The sequence below is a fragment of the Urocitellus parryii genome, chromosome 1, assembly GCF_045843805.1.
Source record: "Urocitellus parryii isolate mUroPar1 chromosome 1, mUroPar1.hap1, whole genome shotgun sequence".
NCBI lineage: Eukaryota > Metazoa > Chordata > Mammalia > Rodentia > Sciuridae > Urocitellus > Urocitellus parryii.
Window position 1 is genome coordinate 263472653 of NC_135531.1, and position 26056 is coordinate 263498708.

Consider the following 26056-nt stretch of genomic DNA (forward strand, 5'->3'; position numbering starts at 1 on the left):
AAAATAAAGGTCTATCAACAACTTAAAATACATATATGAACAACTTACAGGAGGAAAAGGTTATTTTGGCTCACAGTTTCAGAGGTTCAGTCCACGGTCAGCCAACTCTATTGCTCTCAGCCCAAGGTGAGGCAGAATGTCATGGTGGAAGAATGCAGGGGAGGAAAGCAGCTCGGGACAAGATAACCAAAAACACGAGTGTAAGGGGCTTGGGATAATATAATCCCCCAGGAGAAACCCCCATGACCTGCTTCCTCTAGCCACATCCTCCCTGCCTACAGTTACCACCCATTCATCCATTTAAATCATTCATCCATCAAAGGACTACTCCACTGATTGGGTTACAACACTCATAGTCTAATCATTTCACCTCTGAACATTCTTGCATTGTTTCACACATGTGCTTTCCAGATCTGTACTACATCCAAACATACTGCACTCTCATTTGACCTAAGAAAACTTTCTTCTTCTAAACCTCTGCTCCTTGCCTGAATTTTTCTCAAGTGAAGAACACAAGGACAAAGGAAATTTCCATGTGTAATTCCAATAACACTATTACTCTGTGGTTTCCTATGATGCAAAATACTTTCTAAATTTTTTTTTTTTTTTTTTTTTTAAAGAGAGAGTGAGAGAGGAGAGAGAGAGAGAGAGAGAATTTTTTTTAATATTTATTTTTTAGTTCTCGGCGGACACAACATCTTTGTTGGTATGCGGTGCTGAGGATCGAACCCGGGCCGCACGCATGCCAGGCGAGCGCGCTACCGCTGAGCCACATCTCCAGCCCAATACTTTCTAAATTTCCAAACCATTTTTATTCAGTGCTATCTGCCGGTCAATTTCACTTCCCTCATTCCCCTCAACATGTACTCGGAGGAAACTTGAATAATCATAGTCTTTGCTCATTCTTCGGTTTCAAGTGACAAACATTTCTGTTCTCTTTAAAATTTAGTAGAGTCTTTTCCTAGACAACTTTCTATTCAGCTGTAATCTGGCTTTTAGAAAGATGCCCTTGGAGAGAATAAAAGCACATGGGAGGTAGGCTGGGGGTGGAGGGCATGGGGCAAACCAGGAGGCTCCTCTTCAAGGAAGCTTGATTCTTAAGTCCTGCCACTGAGGGAAACTAACCCTGTTGTGTGTCTGCTCTGTCCGATTTCCTTTTCTCTAGATTTTTATGACCTTTTTCCTCTGGGTCTTAATCAGCTCCTAATTGTGAATGACAAAAACTGGTTTAAATGTAAGAGGAAATTTACTTTCTCAAGGAACTGAAAAATGCAGAAGTAATACCGGCTTTAGACATGACATTTCAAAGATAAAGGGGTTGGTCTCTCTTTTCTGGGCTCTGAGTTGATGGCACTCTCAGGTTCCCAGGAGCCTCACACATCTTCTCTGCTAGTAATCGCAGCACAAAGAAAACCATTCCTTCTAATCAGTCGATCATGGTCCTGAAATGGAACTAAGTGTTCTTTTTCCAAGGGAGAGAATGCATCTATCTAACAGACTCTCCAACACCTCTGCAGTGCTCAAGAGAGGAGGAACTGGAGAGACAGGAAAAGTAAGCCTCTTGGACTAATACCAGGAGAAGGATAGTGTCCCCAGGAAAATCAACTCTAAGCATAAAAATGGGAATGGTGCTGGCTAGGCAAAAACAGCATGTATGCACTATTTTCATGTCTTTACCATGTCTACTATACTCCTTTTCTAAGCAAGGCTACATATGGCTCCCATAGATGCTGGTTCAGACATGGTGCATGGTTCAGACATGACCGTGTGTGTCCAGGGAGCTCCTGCCATCTGGAGTGGACACAAAGAACCCCACAGGAATGGCCAGCCCATAATCCTGTCAAACTAAAAACCCTGCAACACAGACTGGCGCAGGAACTTTCTACAAAAGCCTTCAGGATCCACCACATGCCTTGTAAAGTCAAGAGAGTTAATCAATGAGTTCAGCAACATCTATTCCTAAAACCAAAGAGAAGAAGAGAATTATTTCACTGAATATGAACATCTCTTGCAGGAGACTGTTGGCAGAAGCAGTTTCTCAAAGGGTGATGATTCTAAACGCCTGCAATAGAATCCCTAAGGCTGACTGGATGCTCATTGAAACCCAGATTCTGCCACTGTACTTAAGATCTTCTGAATTGTCAACTCTGGGGAATGGGTTCCCCAATCTGCAATTTTCAAAGATTTCCAAGCACGGCCAGAAGGAGGGCGAAACAGATGAGGGGACTAGTGCAACATTTAAGGAGGCACTCACTCTAGGGGCTGACCCTGCACTTGCACACCCCCCGAACAATGTGCCTCCTTAAATGTTGGTCTAGGCCTCTTGCTCCCGTCCCTCTCCTCCATCCTGATGTTGCTCCAGGAACTCGGGAATTGTATAGCACATCAGATTTGACAATCAAGAAAGAATACAGACTTTGGCATAACAGCACCTCCAGTTGGCTACAATCACACTTGGGACAGTTTCATGAGAAATAGGAAGCACTCCACAATGATGCTAATAAGCTATTCATATTTTAGTGGAATCCCACCCCATCCCCTTACACAGCCAACTATAACCATCTAAAACTGTTCAACTCAAATATGTGTTGAGTGTCAACTTCGTAAGCCTGGCACTGTGCCCACACTCTTGTGGAATGCTAACATAAAAAAAAAAAATCAACTACTCATTATCAGAAAAAAATCTACCCTGAGCAAAAATTAGAAAATTATGAAACTCAAATATTCTATATTTGTCTGTGTTTCAAGGCACCCATCTTTTTGATCCCTACAGTGTGTCCACCCTTACCTCACCCGTCTTTTTCACATTTCACTTTATTGCCATCTCTAGCTATACTCCCGTAGCTAACTCCACTGCTACATCCAACACTGTTCCCACTAGAATCACATCTCTTATGTCTAACTCGGCCATCATAGTTAACTACCCTGCCATCACCAATACTGCAGATTCTCAGAACAGTCTCCATTATCAGCCCAAGATCTGGATTTGGACATCTTTCCACCTCTGCAAGGTCAGCCCCTTACTACACCAAGTATTCCATGCTCTTAAAAGTCCAGCCAAATTAATTGACCAAAATGAAGCATAAGCCTGGATCTACAAATCATGCCATACCTTTTCCTAATGGATTAAACTCTGATAATTAAACACCTTCTGGTTGCAAGATGGCATGAAATTACAACAGAGGAGAAAACATGCCTCAACAATTATAACAGGGTAAAACAGAGCAACAATCACATTTTCTCAGAGATGCCCCAGAGACTCATTCAGATTCAAGCCAGGATATTACCAATTTGATAAGCACATTTATAGCTGTGGATTTTTAGATTCCTGTTCCTTTATATTAATTTTTCCCCCACAACACCTTCAGAGTTACAAAAACAGGCCAGAACCCTACAACTCTTTCATGCACCTTCTTTCTGCACAAGTGAAGGTAGCTGGTACCCTCCCCATCAAGGTCATACAAACCCGTCTGATTTCCCCCTGCTGCCACCTAGTGGCCTTTAGTTATAAATGAACTGTAAGTCTTCTGGTAGATGGGGCTAAGGATGTGAAAGGGGTTTATTTTATTCAGTTTTATTCATTTCACAGAGGCAAAGTTGCTGCAGCTCAATGCCTGTATGGACTTCAATCTCAAAGGGACACAACAATATTTAAGTGGAAGGCTTAAACTGACTCTAGGCTAAACTCTAAGCCTTCAGGATCCTGTTAAGTAGATCAAAGTCCTTTCTTCTCTTAGCTACCATGTACCAGACATCACTGATGTATTACTATTTCTTCTGATCTTACTAAGCACAAGCAATTGATTTGTTAGCTTGGAAACCATGTAAAAGTGCATAGGCCATCACATATGTTTTTAAATTATGTAAAGAAAAAAATTTCAATAAATAATTAAAATCAGTGAATTTTGTTTTTAAATTTATTTATTTATTTATTTATTCTGCTTTTTATCTATGTAAAATGTCTGGACAACAGCTTGATAACATTGTGGGACATGGTTCCCCAGAGAAAAGACTCTTTTGTTTGGTGAAATGTGCTGACAAGCCATTTGGGCCTATTTAAAAATTCCCTCCAGGGAGGGATAGGAGGGAGAAGAAGAACACTGTGGTCATTCATGCTCCACAGAGTGCAGGTTGACCAAACATGACAGCAGTGCCATTAGATCAGGTCACCTAGTACTGTTGTACCCTCTTGTTTCTGTAATCACACTCTGTGATGTTCACACAATGACATTTATCAAAATCATATCCTCATTGTTAAGTGATGCGTGAATGTGTATTGACCTGCGGAGAAGAGGAAACACCCGGAACCAGGGCAGAGGATCCAGAACCAGGGCAGAGAAGGGACAGTAGAAGATGAAACAGGAAGGACAGGAGGGCATCCTGAGCAAGCCTTCACCTGGAGAAGACCACAGTCAGCCTCTCCCGACAGGACAGCACCGCCTTCCAGGACTTAGATGGGAAAAGGCTTCTTCTTAACAAATTGATACAGAATTAATGTTTTATTTGACCAAGGTAAAGTGCCCCTTTTACTGACTTTGCAAAGTTCAGTAAACTATGTCTAATATTTCCCTCTCCCTTCTAAGGCACAGTTCTCCAGCGTCTTCTTTCTATGAGCCCTGTCTCTGAGCTGTGCTCGGTCTTCAAAGGCCTTGCCACTTGAGGCAAGGATGTTGAACAGAGCCACTCACCTTATCCCTTATGTCTTTTCTAAGGTCTCCCAAAAAGAAGACCAGTGTCCTGCTTTTTGTTCCTAGGCTATTTTACCTCATGAATACTCACTCACTCCTCAGTTCAAGAGAGACCCATTCCTGTCCAGTTCATAAATAGTTTCTTGCCTTTAGAAAATGCACTGTAAAGATGAGGAACTGTTATAGCAGTTTGACGGAAAATTTGAGGATATTACTTTTATTCTGGCACTTTAAAAAGGCAAACGAATCCTTGAAAATGCCCATCGTGATCAGATGGAAGATGGTTTCTGCAGGAAAGTAAGACTTAGAAATAAAGAAAAAAATCCTTAATTGCTACCACACAGATATGCAAAAAAGGCTGCTTTCAGAACCTGGGGGAAAAATTTGAAACTAGGAGAGGAGACCTCTTCTACCCATAGAAAGCCTCCAGAAGCAAAGGAGGGAGGCTCCTAAGCTTAGAGGAGGCTCAGGACTTCATTCCTCTGCTGGAACAGCTCATCTAACCATGCACACAATCTGGTAGCAGACTGGGGTCCCAGGGAAGCCGACTCTAAGACAGAGTGTGCATGGCATCAACACCTGCAGGAGAGAAGGGATGAAGAGGAAGCAGGGTTGGCCTCAGGCAGCCCAAGGGAAGATCTGAAGATAGAGTGACACTTTAAAGCTGTTCTGAGTTGGTGAATTGGGCCTTTATAGCCCATGGTAATTGAGCTCTGGATGAGGGCCACCTGGAAAGGTAACAATGGGTGTGAGGCAGCTACCCCTCCTTGGCTCAGGTTCTGACAGGGCTGTCTGTGGACAGACTTCTTCCTTCCTGAGGGAACATGTGTGTGGTGCATCCCCTCCTTGCAACCCCTGGATCTGGACTCATCCCTGTGGGGAGTTCCAAAAGGTCAGGATTTCCTTCCTCTGGAAAACCAGGAATTTTTAACCAGGTTGCTCTAATATATGATTAAGTCCTCCAGGCACTATCACTAAAACTCTCTTAGGAAGGAACGAACATTCTAGACAGAAGGTTCAGGATGTTCTGTCCACTAGTAGAGGCAGCCTCAGCCACATAACAGTGATTAAAAATCTTCCCTTGAAGTACTGATATGTGAAACAATGTGGATGAACATTTTCTCACTCACCAATGAGAAAAGACAGGCGTGAAAGGTCACCAATTGTATGATTCGAGCTATATGAAATATCCAAAATAGGTAAGTCCAGCAATGATGGAGGGGGAAGGAATGGGAAGTGTGGGATTGATATACAAGGAGTTTGGAACTAGACAGAGAAGGTGGTTGTACACCACTGTGAATGTACCAACTGCTTCGGGATTATTCATTTAAACATGGTTCATTTTATGACAATTTCACCTCAAATAAAATGAGATAAAACTCTCTCTCCCTCCCTCCCCACTCTTCTCCTGGGAGCAATCCATTAAAGTAAAATTAACCTTTTATTCTAGGGGCCTTAATTTTTGAGTAAAAATTTGAGTGTGGGAGGCTAACAAAGGAGCACATGGGTTATCCCCAGTTCCTGTACAGCAGAATCCAGGTGAAGAAGCAATAATTTTTACCACCAAATCTATAGTCCATTTGTAACCAAGTTCCTACTTCCTGTGCCACATTTGTGTCCCCCCAAAAGCTCCTAGGTTCTCAAGGCAAACTCTTTATTTTTTTCCAATAACACACATATGATCAGCTAACTCTTCCCCCCATGCTTCCCCAACCAACTAAACGACTGTTTTTATTTTATAATTTTTTTATTTTGAGAATTTTCAAGCTTGCACAAAGGTGGATATAATAGAATTAACCATAGAACATAATGTATCTGTCACCTAGCTTAAACAGTTATTACCATGCTGCCACTCTTGTTTTCTCTCTCTCTCTCTCTCTCTCTCTCTCTCTCTCTCTCTCTCTCTCTCTCTCTCTCCTCTCTCCCATTTTTTTAAACTAAAGTATTTCAAAGCAAATCCTAAGCATCAGTACTTTTTCTCTAATGAGTAAGGACATTCTTTAAAATTGCCATGACATTGTTATGTCTAACCAAATGACCAACAATTCACTACCTAATGATAACCAATCCATATTCAAATTCCTTCTATCAAGTAAGTAGCAGAAGCTGGGACTTGAACCCAGGCAGTGGGACACCAGTAGGCTTGAAAATCTGTAACTCATAGAAAGAAGATCCTCACAGAGCTCTACAGGAACTGACAGAAAAGGCAAAAGAAGGAAGAACAGGATGCAAAGAAATGGTAACCAGGGCCAGCAACACCAGACTTGCCAACTACCACGCTCAGCACCTGGCAGCCTCAGCCAGAAGGGGGTTCAAGATGTTTCCTTGTAGGGAACTGACATTCTCCAGGAGAACAAGATTGGAGGCTGCAGAGGGAAACAGGCGGCAGAGGAGACCCCCAGGAGTGCAGCACGAACACTGATGGCAATGGGACCTGGTGGGTCCTGACAATCCCACGAGGACAAAGTGTAAGAATGTACTCACTTGGTTCAGCCAAGCTCTTCAAAAGTTGGCAGAAACCAATAACCAGCAGGGGGCCTTTGTTACCATACAAAGTAAATACTCTAGCCCACATAATACAATTCAAATTATCCCTTTAGGTAACTGGAGGTTTGGGCTGTCTGAGAACAAGGGCCATAGTCACTAACTGCTGATATAATATGCCAGCCTTGGCTATAGTTGGTTTAAATTGTGTAAATAGGCATGAAGAAAAAAACACTAAAAGAACTACAGCTCAGATGGAGGCTTTGCAGCCCTGTCTTTGAATCCCAGGAAAGCAAGCCCAGACAGGCTGGTGTTCCATAATTAACCACAAGAGGCATTTTTCAAGCTCATCCCCTAAATAGTAAAACTTTAATAGAGTTCATCATGATCACTTTGTGGTTATAGGATAAAGCCATATGGCAGCCATGAAAATGAACCCCTTAGATCTCCTGCTAGGGGGAACATAATTGATGACAATCAGCTCAGCTTGCTGCCACTCGGGAGTCCCCATTGTATTCGCTCTTGGGGTGTTCTCAGTCATTGCCTGAGCAGAGTCAGGCTGTTCCTCCAGACCTATTCTGGAAATGAGGAGCTGCTCCAATGGGTAGCTCTGACTTTCCCAACAGCCTGGTTAACCCTTCCTTGGACTGTGCTATGATCTGAGATTCTGCCTACCCAATCCTCTCTCCTTCAGTTATTACAACTTCCTTACAGCCTCACCAGAGGTGGCCCATAAGATAGTGAAGATGGAAAATTCTTCTAGTGGGCAAACTCAAGTGTTGCAACTAATAGGTACACTGGAAAGAAAGGCAGTCTGATGTGAGAATGTATACACATTCCTGAACAGTGGTTCATAGCCTGGTCGATTGGCCAGAAAATGAGCAAGATGGTGTAGAGGATTGTGGATAGACACAGGGGAGTGGGCACAAAGTGTTATTTTTGTCTCACACATTAATGCTCCTCCCCAGGAAGCACTATCATAGAAGAGAACAACCAAGTAGACAAGCTGGCTCAACCAGCCAATGTTAGTTGGTCTTCATGACTGGCCACCTAGAACTAGTAGCAATGGGCACAGGAATGGAGGGAAGTTGCAAGTAGGCCCAACAGTGTGGATTCTTGTAGTTTGGCCATGAGGTGTCCCCAAAGCTCCTGTTAATGCAGGAATATTCAGAAGTAAAATGATTGTATCATGAGAACTGCAACCTAATCAGTCCATCCCAGTTTGAATGGCTGGGTGGTAACTATAGACAAGAGGGGCATGGCTGGAGGTGGATCGCTAGGGAGTGCCCTGAAATGGTGCATCTTCCCTGTGCTCCCTTCTCTTCCCCACTCCTTTCTCTCTTCTTCCTGACTGTGCCAGGAGCTGGGCAGCTTTCCTCCTCTGGGCCCTTCCCCCAAGATGTGCTGCCTCATCTTGGACTCAAAGCAATGGAGCAGGCTGTCTATGAACTGAGACCTCTGAAACCATAGCCCCAAAGAAATTTTTCCTCCTCTAAGTTGTTCTTGTTGGGTATTGTTTAGTCAACTTTTTTTTAGTCACTGTGAACAAGAGACCTGACAAGAACAGTGTAGAGGAGGAAAAATCTTCAGAGGTCTCCATCTATGGATGGCTCTGGGTCTAAGGTGAGGCGGCACATCATGGTGGAAGAGTACGACGGGAGAAAGCAACTCAGAATGTGGCAATCAGAAAGCAGGAATCAGAGAGCTCTGCTCACTGGGTACAAAACATAAACCCAAAAGCATGCCCCCAGTGACCTATCTCCTCTAGCCACACCCTACCTGCCTACAGTTACCACTCAGTTAATCCCCATCAGTGGATTAATCCATTGAGTAGGTTTCCGACTCTCATAATCTAATCACCTCTGAATGTTCTTGCACTGTCTCACACATGAGCTTTTGGGAGATACCTCATATCTCAACCATAAAAGGTACCAACAGCAATGCAAAAGCTAACAAAACAGACTCCCCTGAGTCAAGGCAGGTGCAAATCTTGCTGCCTCTGAACTGCTAACCTAACTACAACAGAGATGGATACTGAGTCCCAATGTGGCCCTGTTTCTTAAGGAGACCAATGGACCCTTCCAGTGGTTTTCCCTTTGCCAGCTGGCCCTGAGGCTTTGCTAGTAGAGGGTTACTAGCAAAAAAAAAAAAAAAATGATGATTTTTTTTTCCCTCTTTCATCATTTTTATTCATCAATGTTTTTTTTTTTTTAATTGGTCGTTCATAACATTACATAGTTCTTAATACATCATATTACACGGTTTGATTCAAGTGGATTATGAACTCCCGCTTTTACCCCGTATACAAATTGCTGTATCACATCAGTTACCCTTCCATTGATTGACATATTGCCTTTCTAGTGTCTGATGTATTCTGCTGTCTGTCCTATTGTCTACTATCCCCCCTCCCCTCCCCTCCCCTCCCCTCCCCTTTTCTCTCTCTACCCCTTCTACTGTAAATCATGTCTTCCATTTGTATTCTCTTGACTTACCCCTCCTTACCTCTTATATGACAAAAAAATGATGATTTTGCTCCCACACTGCTGCAGTGCAGGTCACTCCCACACCAGGGCCAGCAACACCAGACTTGCCAACTACCACGCTCAGGTGGCTGCACAGCCTGGGCTTCAGGTGAGACATCTCCTCATGCAGTTTTCCCATAGAAGGTAGATTTCTAGTAAATTCCATCAGCAGCACACTACAGTGAGTTCTCTGCCATCCATGAAGCCACTGCTGTGCTCAATCTACTAGATCTGGGTGTTGGGACCTGGGAGGGCTCTTCTTTGTGCTCCATCTCACCCCTAGTACAGCTGGCTGGTCCTCATGTCTGCTATTCTCATATTCTTCTCATTTCTCTTTACTCCTTTCTAGCCAATCCTGCATGATACTAATCTCTTATTATACTTACTAAATCTTTATTTTAAATGTCCCCCATTCAAATTACAGCATGATATCTGTGCCACTCCTCATGGTACCAGGTTATTTATTCCAGGTGAGTTTACCTTCTCTGCTTATGGAACTCAGTACCACCTCTATCTGGGAGCTTATAGAAAGCCTCATCATTCGTGGGCACCACACGCCATGTGACAAAGCATCCCACCAGGTAACCCACTCCTGGCAAAGGAGATGCCTAACCATGGAACCACTGATTGTATAATATGCCCCACCATCCACAAGCAGCCAGCTTCAATGGTGAATGCAAATTTGACTTCATGAACAAAAGAAACTGAATTGACAGCTACCACAAGGCTTTATTGCTCCAAAAGAATTTGCCATCAGAAAGCAGTCACTGTATAACTCTAGTGTAACAATCATAAGTATACCACAATTTAGATGTATTTCCCAATTATAATTCAATAATAAAACCTGAGAATTCATGATCTAATTATTATTAATTTAAAATTATTTCATTTTTTGAATACCTCTTTTAAAATGAGAATTATTTAATCATGTTCATCTCTTTCTTTAAAAAAGTTAATCACAAGGGCTGGCTAGGGATTTAGCTCAGTGGTAGAGTGGTAGAGTGCTTGCCCAGCATGCCTGAAGTCCTGGGTTCAATTACTAGTACCACCACCACCAAAAAAAAAAAAAAAGTCATTTGAAAAAAATTAATCATAGATTCAAAGACATTGAAATGCACTTATTTCAGGAACAGTTTTTGCTTAGATATAATTAATAATATTTAAAAGATATAATTAATAATATTAAAAAGATATAATTAATAATATTAAAAAGAAGTGATTTTTTTTCCAAACAAATTATAAGTTCTTATAAAGCGCAGATGCACATTCTCAAGATGTTAAGGCACTCAGGAACAAAAGACAGCTGATATTCCTTGGCTTAGAGTTTGGCTTTCTCTTTATAAGACTCCTTTATCCTCTTGACAAGAGAAAGGTCACCAACTCCTTCAGGCCAGTTGTCATGATCTGTTAAGTGGAAAATTCCAAGTTAGCAAAACTTAACCTCCTTTGTCCTCTTAATTCCCACTTAGTCCTCTTCTATTTTCTCTGGGGCATTCATGCAAGAAAACAAAATCTAAGCCCAATGGGAGGCTGAAACAGGAGGACTCTTAGTTCAAAGCCAGCCTCAGCAACAGTGAGGCACTAAGCAACTCAGTGAGACCTATCTCTAAACAAAATAGGGCTGGGGATGCATGTGGCTCAGTGGTTGAGTGCCCCTGAGTTCAATACCCAGTACCCTCGGACAAAAAAAAAAAAAAAAAAGAAAACAAAGTCCAGAGGTTTTACAAAGGGACCTGGATTTGAAGCTCTGGTCTGCCATTCACTAGCATTTCCAAATTTAGGGAAATTACTTTTTTGGAGCCTCAGTCTTATCATCTAACAAAATCTTTTAAAATTGTGAGGGTAAACCTGACACCATCTGTACAGAGCTGGGCATACTGCAGACATTCAACAAGTAGTATCTGCTTAGTAATAATTTTAAAATAATGTGGTAACTGTGCACCAGGTATTAATAATTGCATCCCCAACATCCAGTCCTCATCTCCTTTTTGCAAGAGGCTCTATTTATTAATTTTTTTTAATCCAGAAGGGTCAGAGGAGTGACCCTGCCCTGGTTTGGTGGTGAGGGGTTATAAGTTGTCACTTGGTGCTCCCCATCCCCCTGGCTGTGGATATTGGTTGAGAATGGGCATTTGCTTGAGCTGGTCTAAAACAGAGTGCATCTCAGTATTTTTTAAATTAATTCCAGGACAAAGTCATTCTCTACTCCTTGCTCTCTACCTAGCTAGATATGAACAAAAAGAAGCAGGTGATCTCAGGAGCAGCGGGCAGCCATCCTACCACCAAGAGAGCCAGGTTGAGAGAGCGCTGACCTCATGGAAGCAAAAACAGAGGAAACAGGAGGGGAAAATGTCTTCAATAAGATCACTGAGCTACTTCAGTCAAATCTCATCTGCCGCTGCATTACAACCCCAGCACACAAATTCCATTTAATTTTAGGCCAATTTGAGTCACTTCCTATCTGACACATGCATTTTCTAATTTGATCTTTCCAACAGTCCCCTGAAATAAATACTATGTGTATCATTGCACTGTAGGAAAGAAAAGAGGGGCCTACAGAAATTAATTTCCCCCAAAACTCAACATTTGAGATAAGCGGGGTGAGGTTTCTATCCCAGGGATTTTCACTTCCAAGCTGGCAATCTAAAACCCTGTACTGAAGTCTGAATGCTCCTAGTCAATATGTAGGGCAGCACATTCCTAAAAAGTAGACATAACTACTCTCCTCAAAAATTTAAAGAATATTTTGTATTGATAAAAACAGTATTAGAAGTAAATCATTTTGTGGGAGACTTAGAGAAGCAACCACCTTGGTATTTCTTTCCCCCTCTAAAAGAAAAACAATGCAACTCACCCTAACAAATACTGACTCAGGTCTACCAAAGAGGGAAAGGGAAAGGTTCTCAACTACTCTCACTATTTTAAATACTTTCAAAACAATGAGGCATAGCCATGCAGGCATTTTTGTCTTATGTCCTCAGAACCATAGTATCTTACACATATTACCATGCACATCTTTTAGTAAAGAAATATATAAGGGAGGGGACAATAATTAGTAAAATTAAAGTTCTAAGGTAACCGTTAATTAATGTATAAGAAATCTTATGCTTGGACTAGAATAATAGTAAGAGTAAGTTGAACCTGGGACCCTGATATGAAATTTAAACTCGAAGGGGTTGTATTAACCACACCTTAAGTAGCTTGTAGCCACTTAGTCAACTATTTTTAGCAATAGAAAGCCAGGTATATTTGCATTTTGTACCTCTTTCTGTGTGTTTTGAGTGATTTATAGTTGTTAGCTTCTGTGGATTTGTTTTGTCATTTGCAAAGTGATGATATTAGACTATCAAATTTCTTAGAAAACTTCTAACCTCAAAGATCTCTGGTCTAGCCATTAAATACGAACAACACATACACACAGACACATCAACATATCCCACACATAAAGACATTTTGTGTAATATCAATATTTGATTACGACTATAAAACACTTCTTTATGTATATCAAAATGACTGAATATAGTAATTATATAACTTCATTTAACATATATCCTAAAGAGAGGGCAAAACAGCACAATACCACTGATTCTTCTGTTCAGATATACAAGCCACTTACTGGAGGAAAAAAGAAGAGTTAAATATATGGCAACCTCTTGATTCTTCTCTATCATTCTTCTCTATCATTCCATTCAGAGGGTTTTTCAAGGGTCAAATTCCATCAACTCATGCACACACAAAAACTTCTTAAATATTTCGAGTTAAGATCTATAATAAATATATCGAGGTATTTTCTGCACCTGGGAACGTAGCCTTGGAAATCATATCCTGAAGATAAGCAGTTTGCACATTTGATGTCCTACAGGAGTAAACCTCTACAACTTAAGTGGCCAACACCCAAACATGAAAAGGCCTACAGCTAGTGGCTATTCATTCCCTAGCTACTCACCTGGTACATTGTATGAGCGTGTGTACAGAGACTGGCCTCCGTCCACACTCACCACCTGTCCAGTGACAAAGGAAGCTCCAGGAGACAGCAGGAAGCACACGATGGAGGAGACCTGGAAACAGAGGCACGTGCACATAAAAGCAGAGTCTCTTTCCATCTCTATGTGCTTCACCTTCCAGAGGAAACTCATCTCAAACCACATAACTGTAATGTAACTCCTACGTGTGTAAGCCACAACCTGCCAGTACCCAGAAAGCTTCCCTTTTCTATTTGAGCATTATTAAAATCAGGTAATCCATCAGAGGAGAGGTAGAGAGACACAAAGGAGCCTTAGAGAGTATCCAGGAGGACACACAAAAAGAAGCCCAAAGTGAACACAGGGCTGCATCTCTGCTTCTTCCTGCTTCCATTTCCCACCACAATCCCCTTTTCCATCACTGACATATGCCTTTTATATTTTGGTCCCTGAAATAGTCAATGAGTCTGTGTAGCAATACACTAGCATTCTGATGTATTCAGTGCATGGTCCTGTCTGGCCCAAAACTCAGCAACAACACAGATAGCACGAGTTTCTAGAAGAGGGACTTCAGAATCCCACTGCATTCCCTAAAATCTTAAGAGTCAATTGATGAGCTCAGCAACATCTACTCTAAAAACTAAAGAGAAAGAAAGAATTTATATCAGTGAGCCTATAGAACCAGAAGCAGTTTCTCAAAAGGTGATGCTCCTAAACACCTAACACTCCTGATTCTCCTTCACTTAAAAGATGATAGCTCATGGATTAACAGGCCAGCCAACAGCCGATGCAAAAGTTCAATCTTCCTACAGGTACAGAACACAATCAGGCCAATACTTTATTCTTTATCTCACTATAGCTACCACAATCTCTCCTTCCCTTCCTTTCTCAACTCTCTTCATTTGTTTCAGAAAACTTCCATCTCTCTTGCCCTAAAATATAACATTATAGGCATTATGTGTTAACATAAATGACATTTCAAGTAAAAACAGGTATAATTTTCAAAATAACAATTTTATACGTTTGTTTGGTATATTTACAAATCTCTTTAATGTCTGGCTCAATAGTAAACAGCTGGATTCTCACTTTTGTTTCTGCATTCATCTGTTGCAATCTGTTGTTTTGATTAAAGCATATGAAGAAAATCTGGCTTCTAGCATATATATAGTTATTTATAGTTGGGAAGGAAGGAACATTTTAAAAGTCTTTTTAGATAACTATAGATTTTCTTTTTTATATTCAATAAATGGTGTTTCTTAAAGATTAGTTGCAATATGGAGTCTGAAACCGTGGCAATGAACTGCTTGTACTCTGTTCTATTAAACGTTTTCTCAGACTTTGGCTCTTTCACCCAGATGTGATTTTGTCCTTTGGGAAATATTGATTCACTGAGTTATGTGTCTTAACTGTGGACACACAATTTATTATATAATATCAAAAGACCACATTTGATATGTCTCCACCCATCTCTTCAGGAAAGTCTTTTAAGTATTTAGAAGCTGGAAAGCCATGGTGACAGGTGCACAGAAATTCTAATTTTCCCTTGAAGTCTTGAATTTTAACCTTGACAACAAATATTCTCAGTCACTTTCTTTTAAAGCGATAGCCCAATTTTGTTTTGAAAAAAATGTCAACATAGTACCCAAGTGTGAATAACTGTAGTATCAGTCATTCTGTCACATAAAATAATGGTGTTTCATGAAAAAAGTGGTTGACTCCATTCTCAATTCAATTGCCTGTTCTTTTCCTTTGAGGCAGCCATTATACTTCTCTACATAGCAGAAAAGCTTTATGTGTATTGGTATTTCTTATTTCATCACACAAAATATTAAAAGGATGTGTACTCAGTGATTGAGATTTAATGAATTAATATTTTTTACTGCTTCATCAATGATAAGCCAAAGTGAAACTGCCCCTGCAGAGTCCCACTCCTGAGGCCTTCTAGTATCACGACTACTGGTCCAGTATTGTTTGCAGTCAGGATTCATGCTAAGGCTCCAGCTGTCTTTTCCATCACTGCTTTGGTACTGTCAACCCAAATGTCAACACAGTGAAAAAGACAAATCAGCTTTTACTGAAACTAAAATGTTTTAATTTTGCAAATCCCTCCCAAAAGTTTTAGGAACCCCAGGGTTGGGCCCACATACTTTGACAGCTGTGGATATAGGTATAACATGTTTCTATTCATTCTGGTCTTTCCTGTTCTTCATTAAAACATTTTGTTTTGTTCTGTTTTGTTTCATTTAGAGCTAAGTTTACTCCAAGGTATTTTAGTTTTTATTATTACTGTGGAAAAGGAACCCTTCCTTTGAAAAACTACAGTTTAAGATTATAATGCTGTGGGAAGAAGATTGTCTCTAGATAGGGAAGAGGGGTGGGAGGGAAAGGGAGGGAGAAGGGGAATTGCATGGATGGTGGAAGGAGACCCTCATTGTTGTACAAAATACATGTATGAAGATGTGAAAAAAAAAGAAAGAATTTCTTTCCTTTTCATGAAAAAGAAGACTCAAACTCATAATAGAATGCATGTTTAGGCATTATGTTCATAGGCTTTTTTTTCTTACTTTTGCTTCATTTTGTTTGGGTTTGTTTTTTTTAGCACCTAATATATGTTTGTTTTCATATCATCAAAATTATTTCACCTCTATCCAAGAAATGCTATCATATAAATTAGTGAAAATTTTGGAAGCTAGAGAGGAAAAAGGAAAAGAAAAGTGGGGGAAATCTCAATAAAATCAACAGGAAATCAGTAGAATAGAGGAAAGGGACCAAAGGGAGGGAGGACAGGAAGGAAAGGGGAAGTACTTCAAAATGATATTGGCCAAATTATATTGTTGTATTGTGTGCATGTATGAATATGTAACCACAAACCTCACCATTATGTACCATTATGTAATTATGTGCATTACACAATTACAATGCACCAATAAAATATGAGAAAAAAAGATTACAATGCTAGCATTTGAGAAAGCTATGGATTTTTACATACTCCAGTTGAATTAACATACTGAAATCTCATATGGGAATTTCATAAAGCCCTAACCATCAGACTCTCATAGGGTTCTGTGTACTCACAAATACCATGTGATAAAATGTTGTAGCTGAAAAACACTGAAACAAGGAGAACACGCTGCTCTTCATTTACCCTACACTCATTCCTCTGTAAAGGCTGTTATCAAGGGGCTGGGGATGTGGCTCAAGTGGTAGCATGCTCGCCAGGCGTGCTTGCGGCCCGGGTTCGATCCTCAGCACCACATACAAACAAAGATGTTGTGTCCACCGAATACTAAAAAATAAATATTAAAAAATTCTCTCTCTCTCTCTCTCTCTCTCTCTCTCTCTCAATAAAAAAAAAAAAAAGAAAGGCTGTTATCAATAGTCAAAACACAGCCAGATATTCCCAAGATCCAGAGAGCGCAGGAGAAATGGTCGGTGGCAGTGAGAAAAACAATCTCCATCAGGCAACTAGCCCACCTCAACAGGACACCATGTGCTATGTATAAGCCATAGTCACTCTGATGGATGCTAGAAATACACATTACCTCCTCAGGAACTCCCATTCGTTTAGCTGGAATATTCTGGAAGGACCTTGCAAACATGCTTTGTCCATTATCACCATAGTTGTCAGCAGCAGTCTGGGAAAAGATCACTCCCTGTGTTTAAACATAAAAGAGGAATAAAAGAATATAAAATTAAATTTTAATCGTAAAGACATCAAAGCAGTCTAACAATCAATACCAAAAATTACATGGCTTAAGTTTACTAGAAAAGTGAACATTTCTAATCTTTAATTTTTCCCAATACTGTCAAAGAGGTATAGCTGACCACTGTCCACAGATGCACCACCTGTGTGCTCATCTGTGACCTCTTCTCCCTTAAAAACCAGCCAATCCCTGGATTTTTTCCATAGGAGTATTGGTTTCCGAAGAGCATAATTATATAAGAATAGTGAGGCATTTAAGTGGGAACAACAGGTCAGGGCACTCTTTCAACTTTATCTTCCACTAGGCAGCTCGGCTTCAGGAGGGAAGATTAGGCAATGCCTACATGAGACTTAGAAATAAACATTTTCCTTTTCACCTAGTGTGAAATAAAGTAACAAAACATTTGAATCCAAAATAAATAAACTACAACTTTAATTGTTTCAGAATACTTCCATCTCTCTTGCCCTAGCTTTTCAAGGGCATATGGCCAGGACAATTACTTGAAAACTGTACATCACAGGATAACGCTATTTGCTCTAGATTCTAGCTAGAGGTCACGGGGAGAAGGAGAAGAAAGATGAAATTTCTTCAGTATGAATCACTCTAAATGATACTAGGGAGATATTTTGGTTTCCAATCAAGTGATGTAGAACATTTTATTTAAAGAAGATGAAATATTTTAGAAGTACTAAATTTTAGATATTAAACCTAAAAAAAAAAAATCTCTAAAGGATAAACAGAATTAACATTGTGCTTTTCACACTGAATACCATTGAAGACTTTTTAGAAACCAGTATTTCACAATATCAACATTAAGAATGGCACTATAGAGCTGTGACTGTGGCTCAGAGGTAGAGCGCTCGCCAAGCATGCATGAGGCACTGGGTTCAATTCTCAGCACCAGATAAAGTAAAATAAATACACTGTGCCACGTATAACTAAAAAAATAAATATTAAAAAAAGAATGGCACTGTAAATAATTTGTGCTATAAATATCTGAGTGTATTATGGATTAGGTAATATACTTGTGGAACACTAAAGCAATCTGAGGTTCTGGCTAGAGCTTGCAATTTTGTTAGAGAGAAAGTTTCTCTACTAACTTCAACAAGTCAGTTCATACTTAACTTCTACCGAATAGCAAACTAGATCTATAGATAATATCCAAAGGTATTATAGTGTTTCAGATGGAGAGATTACTACTATCTTAGCAATGACCAGAAAACATCATAGAAAAAGTAGAATTTAAGCCAAGTTGTACAGGATGAATGAGATATTTCATCTCATGTCTCTCTTGGAATCCATGGCCAATATATAATACCAAGGAGGCTTAGCTGTAGCTTATTTCATAAAAATGAGCTTTTGAAGTTGACTATAAGTATATTATAAATTTCCCCATCATTTACATTATGATTCAGAGAAATTTTCTCTTGACTTCTAATTGATCTTTTCTTTTTTTTTTCTGATTTGATAGCTCCTTTCCAGAACCCTGACATCATGTCCTCTCCTAATAATTAATGATAAGCCAAAACAATAACAAAATTATCTAGAAAAATTTATTCTTCAAAGCAGTGTTTCTTGACTTTCACTATGAATATAAATTTTCTAGGCTGCTTTATAAAATGCAGATGCCTGGATTCCATGATTTGGAGTAAAGTTCAAACGTCAACAATATCGTTTAACATTTTGCAAATAGTTATAAAACACACTGAGAATCACCCACTGAATTTAACCTTGTTGACAAACTGATTGTCAATCAAAGACTACTTCTGTGATGCAACTTTGAGATTTTAATCTATCTTTTAAGTCAATCTTTTATAGTACACTTGTATATTTGTTACCTATATACCAAGCTAGATTGTTTGTTACCAACAATACAACTTAACAACAACACAAATGGCATCTTTAGAGCACAATTTGTCAACAGATTCATATACAGCATTTACCTACCGGAGCAACACAATTGATCCTTACTCCACTGCTGGCCCATTCCATAGCTAAGGATTTGGTGAGATTGTAAACACCTTCTCTCGCAGCTCCACTGTGCCTTTAAGGACAAAAGATAAGCATTGCAATGAACTTTTGTTGAATATATTCTTCTTAATTAAGGTTGTCAGGTGTACCAATGACCAGGCAAAACTCTCCATGAACAATCTCATTATGAGTCTCTGTATTGAGTTTCTGCTAGACAATGGGGAAAGAACTGGCTATTTATGTAATAAAGAGAGACTAATTTTGGCTCTTGTTCTGGAGGTTCAAGTCCAAGATAGGGCAGCTAATTTATTAAGGTGTTTGGCAAGGGAGGCATATGGTGCCGTTTTTGGAGCAAGTATCACATCTCAAGCCAGAAAGCAGAATGACAGAGAAAGAGCCCAGGGTCCCACAGTCCTTTCTGAGAGCATGCTCTCAATAAGTTAAGAATCTTCCACTCAGCTTCACCTCTTAAAGGTTAACAGCACCTCCCAATATCACTGCCATGGGGGCCAACCCTTTACATATGGACCTTTGAAGGACCCTTGTCCAAACAATAGCATTAGAAAAGGGTTGAACAAATTATATTTCATGCTTTACAGAGTGGCATTACATTAGATCACCATAAAAAATAAGAAGGAAACTCTTTAGATGCTGGTACAAATACATCCCCAACATATGTTGTGCATTTGAGAACAGCAAGATACAGAATAGTGTTTCTAGTATATCACAACTTTTACTTATAAACAGGGAAAAGAAATGCTCAAAAACTAATATTAGTACTTGCCTGGGTGAATGAGAAATGCCTGAAAGAACTGATTTTATTTCTTGTAAGACCCAAGGAAGGTAAACAAGTAAGAAAGGGTAATAGGCCGGAAAAGGAACTACAATGGCATAATTTGCCTGCATTCTATACTCTTTTTGGGTAAGGTGATGTTAATTCCCACCCCTTGGCCATACTCAGTCCATGTCCATGTGGTGTTGACCCCAGTTCCTCAGACCTTGGGATGACCATGCATGGAAGAGCCACAGGATTTTGTTGATGGCTGCACTCGTGACCCAAGCAGTGTCAGTGTTATGCTTTGAATAGGAGGTGTCCCCCAAGAGCTCCTGTGTTAATACGGGAATATTCAGAGGTGAAATGATGGGATTGTGAGACCTATAACCTAATCGGCCCGTCCTAGTTCCAATGAACTAATGGGATGAAAACTGTAGGCAAGTGGGGCATGACTGAAAGAGGTGAGTCACTGGAGGCTGACCCTGGAAGGGGTCATCCTCGCTGAGGCCCCTTCCCCATCCCTGCTTCCAGACCCCACCATGAGATGAGTCATGCTCCTCTGCCACACCTTTCTGCCATGTGCTCTGCCTCATCTTGGGCCCAGAGCAATGGACTGGCCAATCATAGACTAAACCTCTGGAACTGTGAGCCAAAATAATCTTTTCTTCCTCTAAGTTGTTCTTGTCAGTCTTTTGGTAACAGCAATGCAAAGCTAACTCACACAGTCAGCTAATGGGAATCCTCTCTAGGACTTGCTGGTACTGGCAGTGTTAGAATTCTCTTTCTCAGCACTATTTGAGAAGCACTCTCTCACTGGAGAGTTAGGAAGAGCAGGAATGTTGACCTCTGCCTCCTGTCAGTATTCTTTTTTTTGCCACACGTAGGCCTGCTTGGAATGAAACAAAGCTAAAAGGAGGGCACCTTCCTGCCAACATCATGTCTGAACCTACAGCGTCGCTAGTTCAGAGACCAGCATCCCACAGGATGCAGAGCTTGCTCTCAGAGCTTCTGATAAAGCACATGTGAAGAATGCACAGTTCTGACAAGTTCTCACCTGAGGCTGCCACTGCTGTTCCAGAAACCACATTTGGAGAATCACTAATCTAGCTTGAATTATATTTCTATCCCATACAATTGAAGGGAGTCCTGAATAATACAGGAAGCAAATAGGGCATCAGAATTTTCATAAAGGAAACAAACTATCTACTTGTAGAGTGGCTAATTAAAAGTTTAAACTCTTAGAAACTTTTAGGGGAAAAAATCTGGGTTTTTGTTAGGAATAACAATTTAGCAATTCTGTCTAAAATTAAATAGGTATATTCATGGTATTCAGATCTAAGTTAACACAGATCAGTTCAGTTTCATGTCTACACCTTAACACAGAAGCTGTCCTCCATCAGTGATGGGTAGTTTAGTAACATTTGGATTACAGTTGCCAGGTAAAATGCAGGACACCCAGTTAAATGTGAATTTCAGATAAATAACAAATAATTCTTCAATTCATGTACTTAAAACACATTTATTAAAAAAAAAATTATTTAGCTGGGCATCCTGGTTTTCCTTCTCTTTCAGTAAACATGGCAACCCTAATCTGAATGGGCATGCTTTAGAAGTACATTTTAAAACTTCAAATAAAATGAAATGCTAAGTATTGTTGTCACAACTCATTGAAGGCATTAATCATCTTGATTGAGGGTATTTTTCCCTACCCCACTCTATCAACCCCATTCAGAGGACAAAACCCAAAGACAGGGGAAGATAAAATGTAAAAATGCTTACGCAGCAAGTGGAAATCCATTTTTAATAAGGACAATGATATTAACAATAGATCCTCCGTGCTCTTTCATCCAGAGTTTGTAAACTACAGAAAACAAACAACAATCATCTTAAACAGTGTCCTCTTTCCAGATATCTTGTTCCAGCATGCTGCTTACTGGATATGCTTTCCAATTTAATTTATATTTCTTCTTTCAAAAAGCCTGATCACAGTACAATTTACATATCCTAAAATTCACCCACTTTATATATACAGTTTAATAATTTTAAGCAAGATTTTTTTTTTTTTTTTTTTGGGAGAAGAAGATGGCGGCAAAGGGACTGCATCACCCCAGGGCGCCGCGTCGCTAAGTGGGAGAAAGACAATGCAAAACGGCTGAAGGATATCTTTGGGAAGTTCCAGTGAAATTGAGGTGCTCCAGAATCTAGTGGACAGATTTCCATCGTGCGAAGTTCGGCTCTGAGAGCTCCATTTCCCCGCACGGAGGGTCGCATAGCCTGACAGGCGATCGCCTGGAGGCTGGAGTCTGTGGCGCGCGCCGGGGAGCGGCAGGGTGCCGGAGCAGGGGAACATCGATACGGATCCAGGGGGGCTCCCGCCAGTGGTACATCGGAGCCCATAGTGCTGAGTTCCGGCTTTGAAACAGAGGAGAGAAGCGGCCCAGTTTGGTTCCAGACACCGGTCGGACCACAGTGGAGAACAGCAGCCGCCATTTCGGAGAGATGATGTAATCATCCCCGTGTTCTACTGATCTCAGCCCATTCAACTACGAACAGGTGATATCAGGCTGGTATTTGCCTGCGTCTAGCAGACAGATTTCTTGCTAAGGCTCGGGGCGGGGGTTCTTGTGGAGAATACTCCTAGAGGCTCGTGCCTGGCAAGGTGTGCGCCGGGCACTGAGCAGCTGGATTCTGGTCCCCGGGGCTAACCTGGCCCAGGTCTGAGGAAACTGCGGAGACTGCCGGCGGAGGCCAGCTCCAAGTGGAGCGTGCGCTGAGCTTGGGGCGACTGGGTTCTAACTCCTGGAACAGTTTTGGCCTGGGGCTGGGGAACCCGTGGGGGTCGCTCCCTGGAGCCAGCTCCCAGCGGAGAGTGTATCAGATCGGAGAGGCGGGGTTCCGGCTACCTAAGCTGCTTTGGCCCAAGGCTAGGGAACCGGCGGTGACTGCTTCTCAATCAGGGTCCGGCGGGGTGTTGTAGGGGCAGATTGGAGCTTCCTCCTGCGCCCAGAGCAGGCCAAGTGACCCGCCGGCGTGGTACCATGACACCCCAAACGCAGCTGGGGCTGAAGAGAGCAGCCGCCCACGCCTAGAATAGGACCAGCGATTCCGCGGCTCAGTAGCCAAGTAACCTCATTTGGAGTAGGGGCTGTGCGGAGCTGCCATCCGAGCAAGCAGGGCAGGCAGACCTGCCGCCAACTGGCAAGACAGGCCAGGTAGCTTGCCACCGTGGTGGACACGTAAAACCGAGGCAGTCGCGTCACACTGGTTGGAGTGGGGGTGGAGCAGGGTCGCCGCCCGGGTCCGGAGGGGGCTCAGCAACCCATTGGAGAGGTAGTCAGGTACCCCCATTGGGAGTGGGGGCTGTGCAGAACTGCGACCCACCGGCCTAGAGGTCTGCCAGCGCGGTAGACTCGTCACACCAACTGGAGTGGGGGCCCAGCTGAGCCGCCACCCACATCCAGATCAGGACCAACGATCCCAGGGCGCGGTAGTTACGTTACCACAATTGGAGTGGGGGCAGAGCAAAGCCACCACCAGTGCCCGCAGCGGGGGCAGACCTGCGACCAATCAGCGGGGTAGACAGACCACCATAATTAGAGGAGGAGCACAGCCAATACCCTCCCAGCAAGGGAGACTTCCCAACTATACAAGGGCAACATAAATAAATAGGGGGTAAATTTCAAAAACACAACAGTGGCACCAAGCAGAAAGAAACGCCAGCAGTATGAAAAGACAAGGAAAGAAAGGACCACAAGTAATGCAGGTCAACTCAACTTTAGAAGAGGTAATAGCTGCAACAGATGGAATGTCAGATAAAGACATCAGGATTTATATGCTTCAGATGATCTGGAGTCTCAAGGAAGACATGAGACAGCAAAATCAGACAATGAAAGATCACATTGACAAACAAATCCAGGAAGTAAAAGATCAATTTCACAGGGAGATAGAGGTAATAAAAAACAAACAAATAGAAATTCTAGAAATGCAGGAAACTATAAACCAACTTAAAAACTCAATTGAGAATACTACCAGCAGAGTAGATCACTTAGAAGAGAGAACATCAGACAATGAAGACAAAGTATTTCAACTGGAAAAGAACATAGACAGCTCAGCAAGTCTGCTAAGAAACCATGAGCAGAACATCCAAGAATTATGGGATAATATCAAAAGACCAAATTTAAGAGTCATTGGGATACAGGAAGGCACTGAGCTCCAAACCAAAGGAATAGAAAGTCTATTCAGTGAAATAATACGAGAAAACTTCCCAGACTTGAAGAATGAGACAGAATCCCAAATCCTAGAAGCCTACAGGACGCCGAATGTGCAAAATCATAAGAGATCCACACCTAGACACATTATAATGAAAATGTCCAACATACAGAATAAGGAGAGAATTTTAAAAGCTGCAAGAGAAAGAAAGCAGATTACATTTAGGGGTAAACCAATCAGGATAACAGCTGATCTCTCAACACAGACTCTGAAAGCTAGAAGATCCTGGAATAACATATTTCAAACACTGAAAGAAAATGGGCTCCAACCAAGAATCGTGTATCCGGCGAAATTAAGCTTCAGATTAGAAGATGAAATTAAAACCTTCCACGATAAACAAAAGTTAAAAGAATTCGCAGCTAGAAAACCATCTCTTCAAAAAATCCTTGGCAAAACATTACAGGAAGAGGAAATGGAAAATAACATTGAAAACCAACAATGGGAGATAGGACAGTAAAGGGGGGAAAGTAGTCAAAGAGGATAACAAATCAGGGTTAGTAACATCAATAAACAAATATGGATAGAAGAACAAACCATATCTCAATAATAACCCTAAATGTTAATGGCTTAAACTCACCAATTAAGAGACACAGGCTAGTAGAATGGATCACAAAACAAGACCCAACAATATGCTGTCTACAGGAGACGCATCTGATAGGAAAAGATATTCATAGACTGAAGGTGAAAGGCTGGGAAAAATCATACCACTCATATGGACTGCGGAAACAAGCAGGAGTGTCCATACTTATATCTAATAAAATAGATTTCAAGCCAAAGTTAATCAAAAGGGACAAAGAAGGACACTTCATACTGCTCAAGGGAACCATACACCAACAAGACATAACAATCATAAATATATATGCCCCAAATAATGGTGCAGCCGTGTTCATCAAGCAAACTCTTCTCAAGTTCAAGAGTCTAATAGACCACCATACAATAATCATGGGAGACTTCAACACACCTCTCTCACCACTGGACAGATCTTCCAAACAAAAGTTAAATAAGGAAACTATAGATCTCAATAACACAATTAACAATCTAGACTTAATTGACATATATAGACTATACCACCCAACATCAAGTAGTTACACTTTTTTCTCAGCAGCACATGGAACCTTCTCAAAAATAGACCATATATTATGTCACAGGGCAACTCTTAGACAATATAAAGGGGTAGAGATAATACCATGCATCTTATCTGATCATAATGGAATGAAACTGAAAATCAATGATAAAAGAAGGAAGGAAAAACCAAGCATCACTTGGAGAATGAACAATAGGTTGCTGAGTGATCAATGGGTTTTAGAAGACATTAAGGAGGAAATTAAAAACTTCCTAGAGTTAAATGAAAACACAGACACAACATATCGGAATCTATGGGACACATTGAAAGCAGTTCTAAGAGGAAAATTCATTGCTTGGAGTTCATTCCTCAAAAAAAGAAAAAACCAACAAATAAATGATCTCATACTTCATCTCAAAATCCTAGAAAAAGAAGAGCAAAACAACAGCAAAAGAAGTAGAAGGCAAGAAATAATTAAAATCAGAGCTGAAATTAATGAAATTGAAACAAAAGAAACAATTGAAAAAATTGACAAAACTAAAAGCTGGTTCTTTGAAAAAATAAATAAAATTGACAGACCCTTAGCCATGCTAACGAAGAGAAGAAGAGAGAGAACCC

General features: G+C 40.9%; 1 protein-coding gene across 1 annotated transcript in view; it reads right to left on the bottom strand.

Annotated features, from left to right (window-relative positions):
* Positions 1 to 10403: 10403 nt before the first annotated feature.
* Positions 10404 to 26056, bottom strand: part of Pecr (peroxisomal trans-2-enoyl-CoA reductase) — a 29960-nt gene continuing 14307 nt past the window's right edge. Inside the window, exons 4-8 of the mRNA XM_026402356.2 lie at positions 21886 to 21967; positions 19308 to 19404; positions 17199 to 17309; positions 13641 to 13752; positions 10404 to 11098 (exon numbers count right to left, since the gene is read on the bottom strand). Of these exons, the coding sequence (XP_026258141.2) occupies positions 11013 to 11098; positions 13641 to 13752; positions 17199 to 17309; positions 19308 to 19404; positions 21886 to 21967 (488 nt within the window). The 3' untranslated portion in view covers positions 10404 to 11012. The remainder of the gene's footprint in view (positions 11099 to 13640; positions 13753 to 17198; positions 17310 to 19307; positions 19405 to 21885; positions 21968 to 26056) is intronic.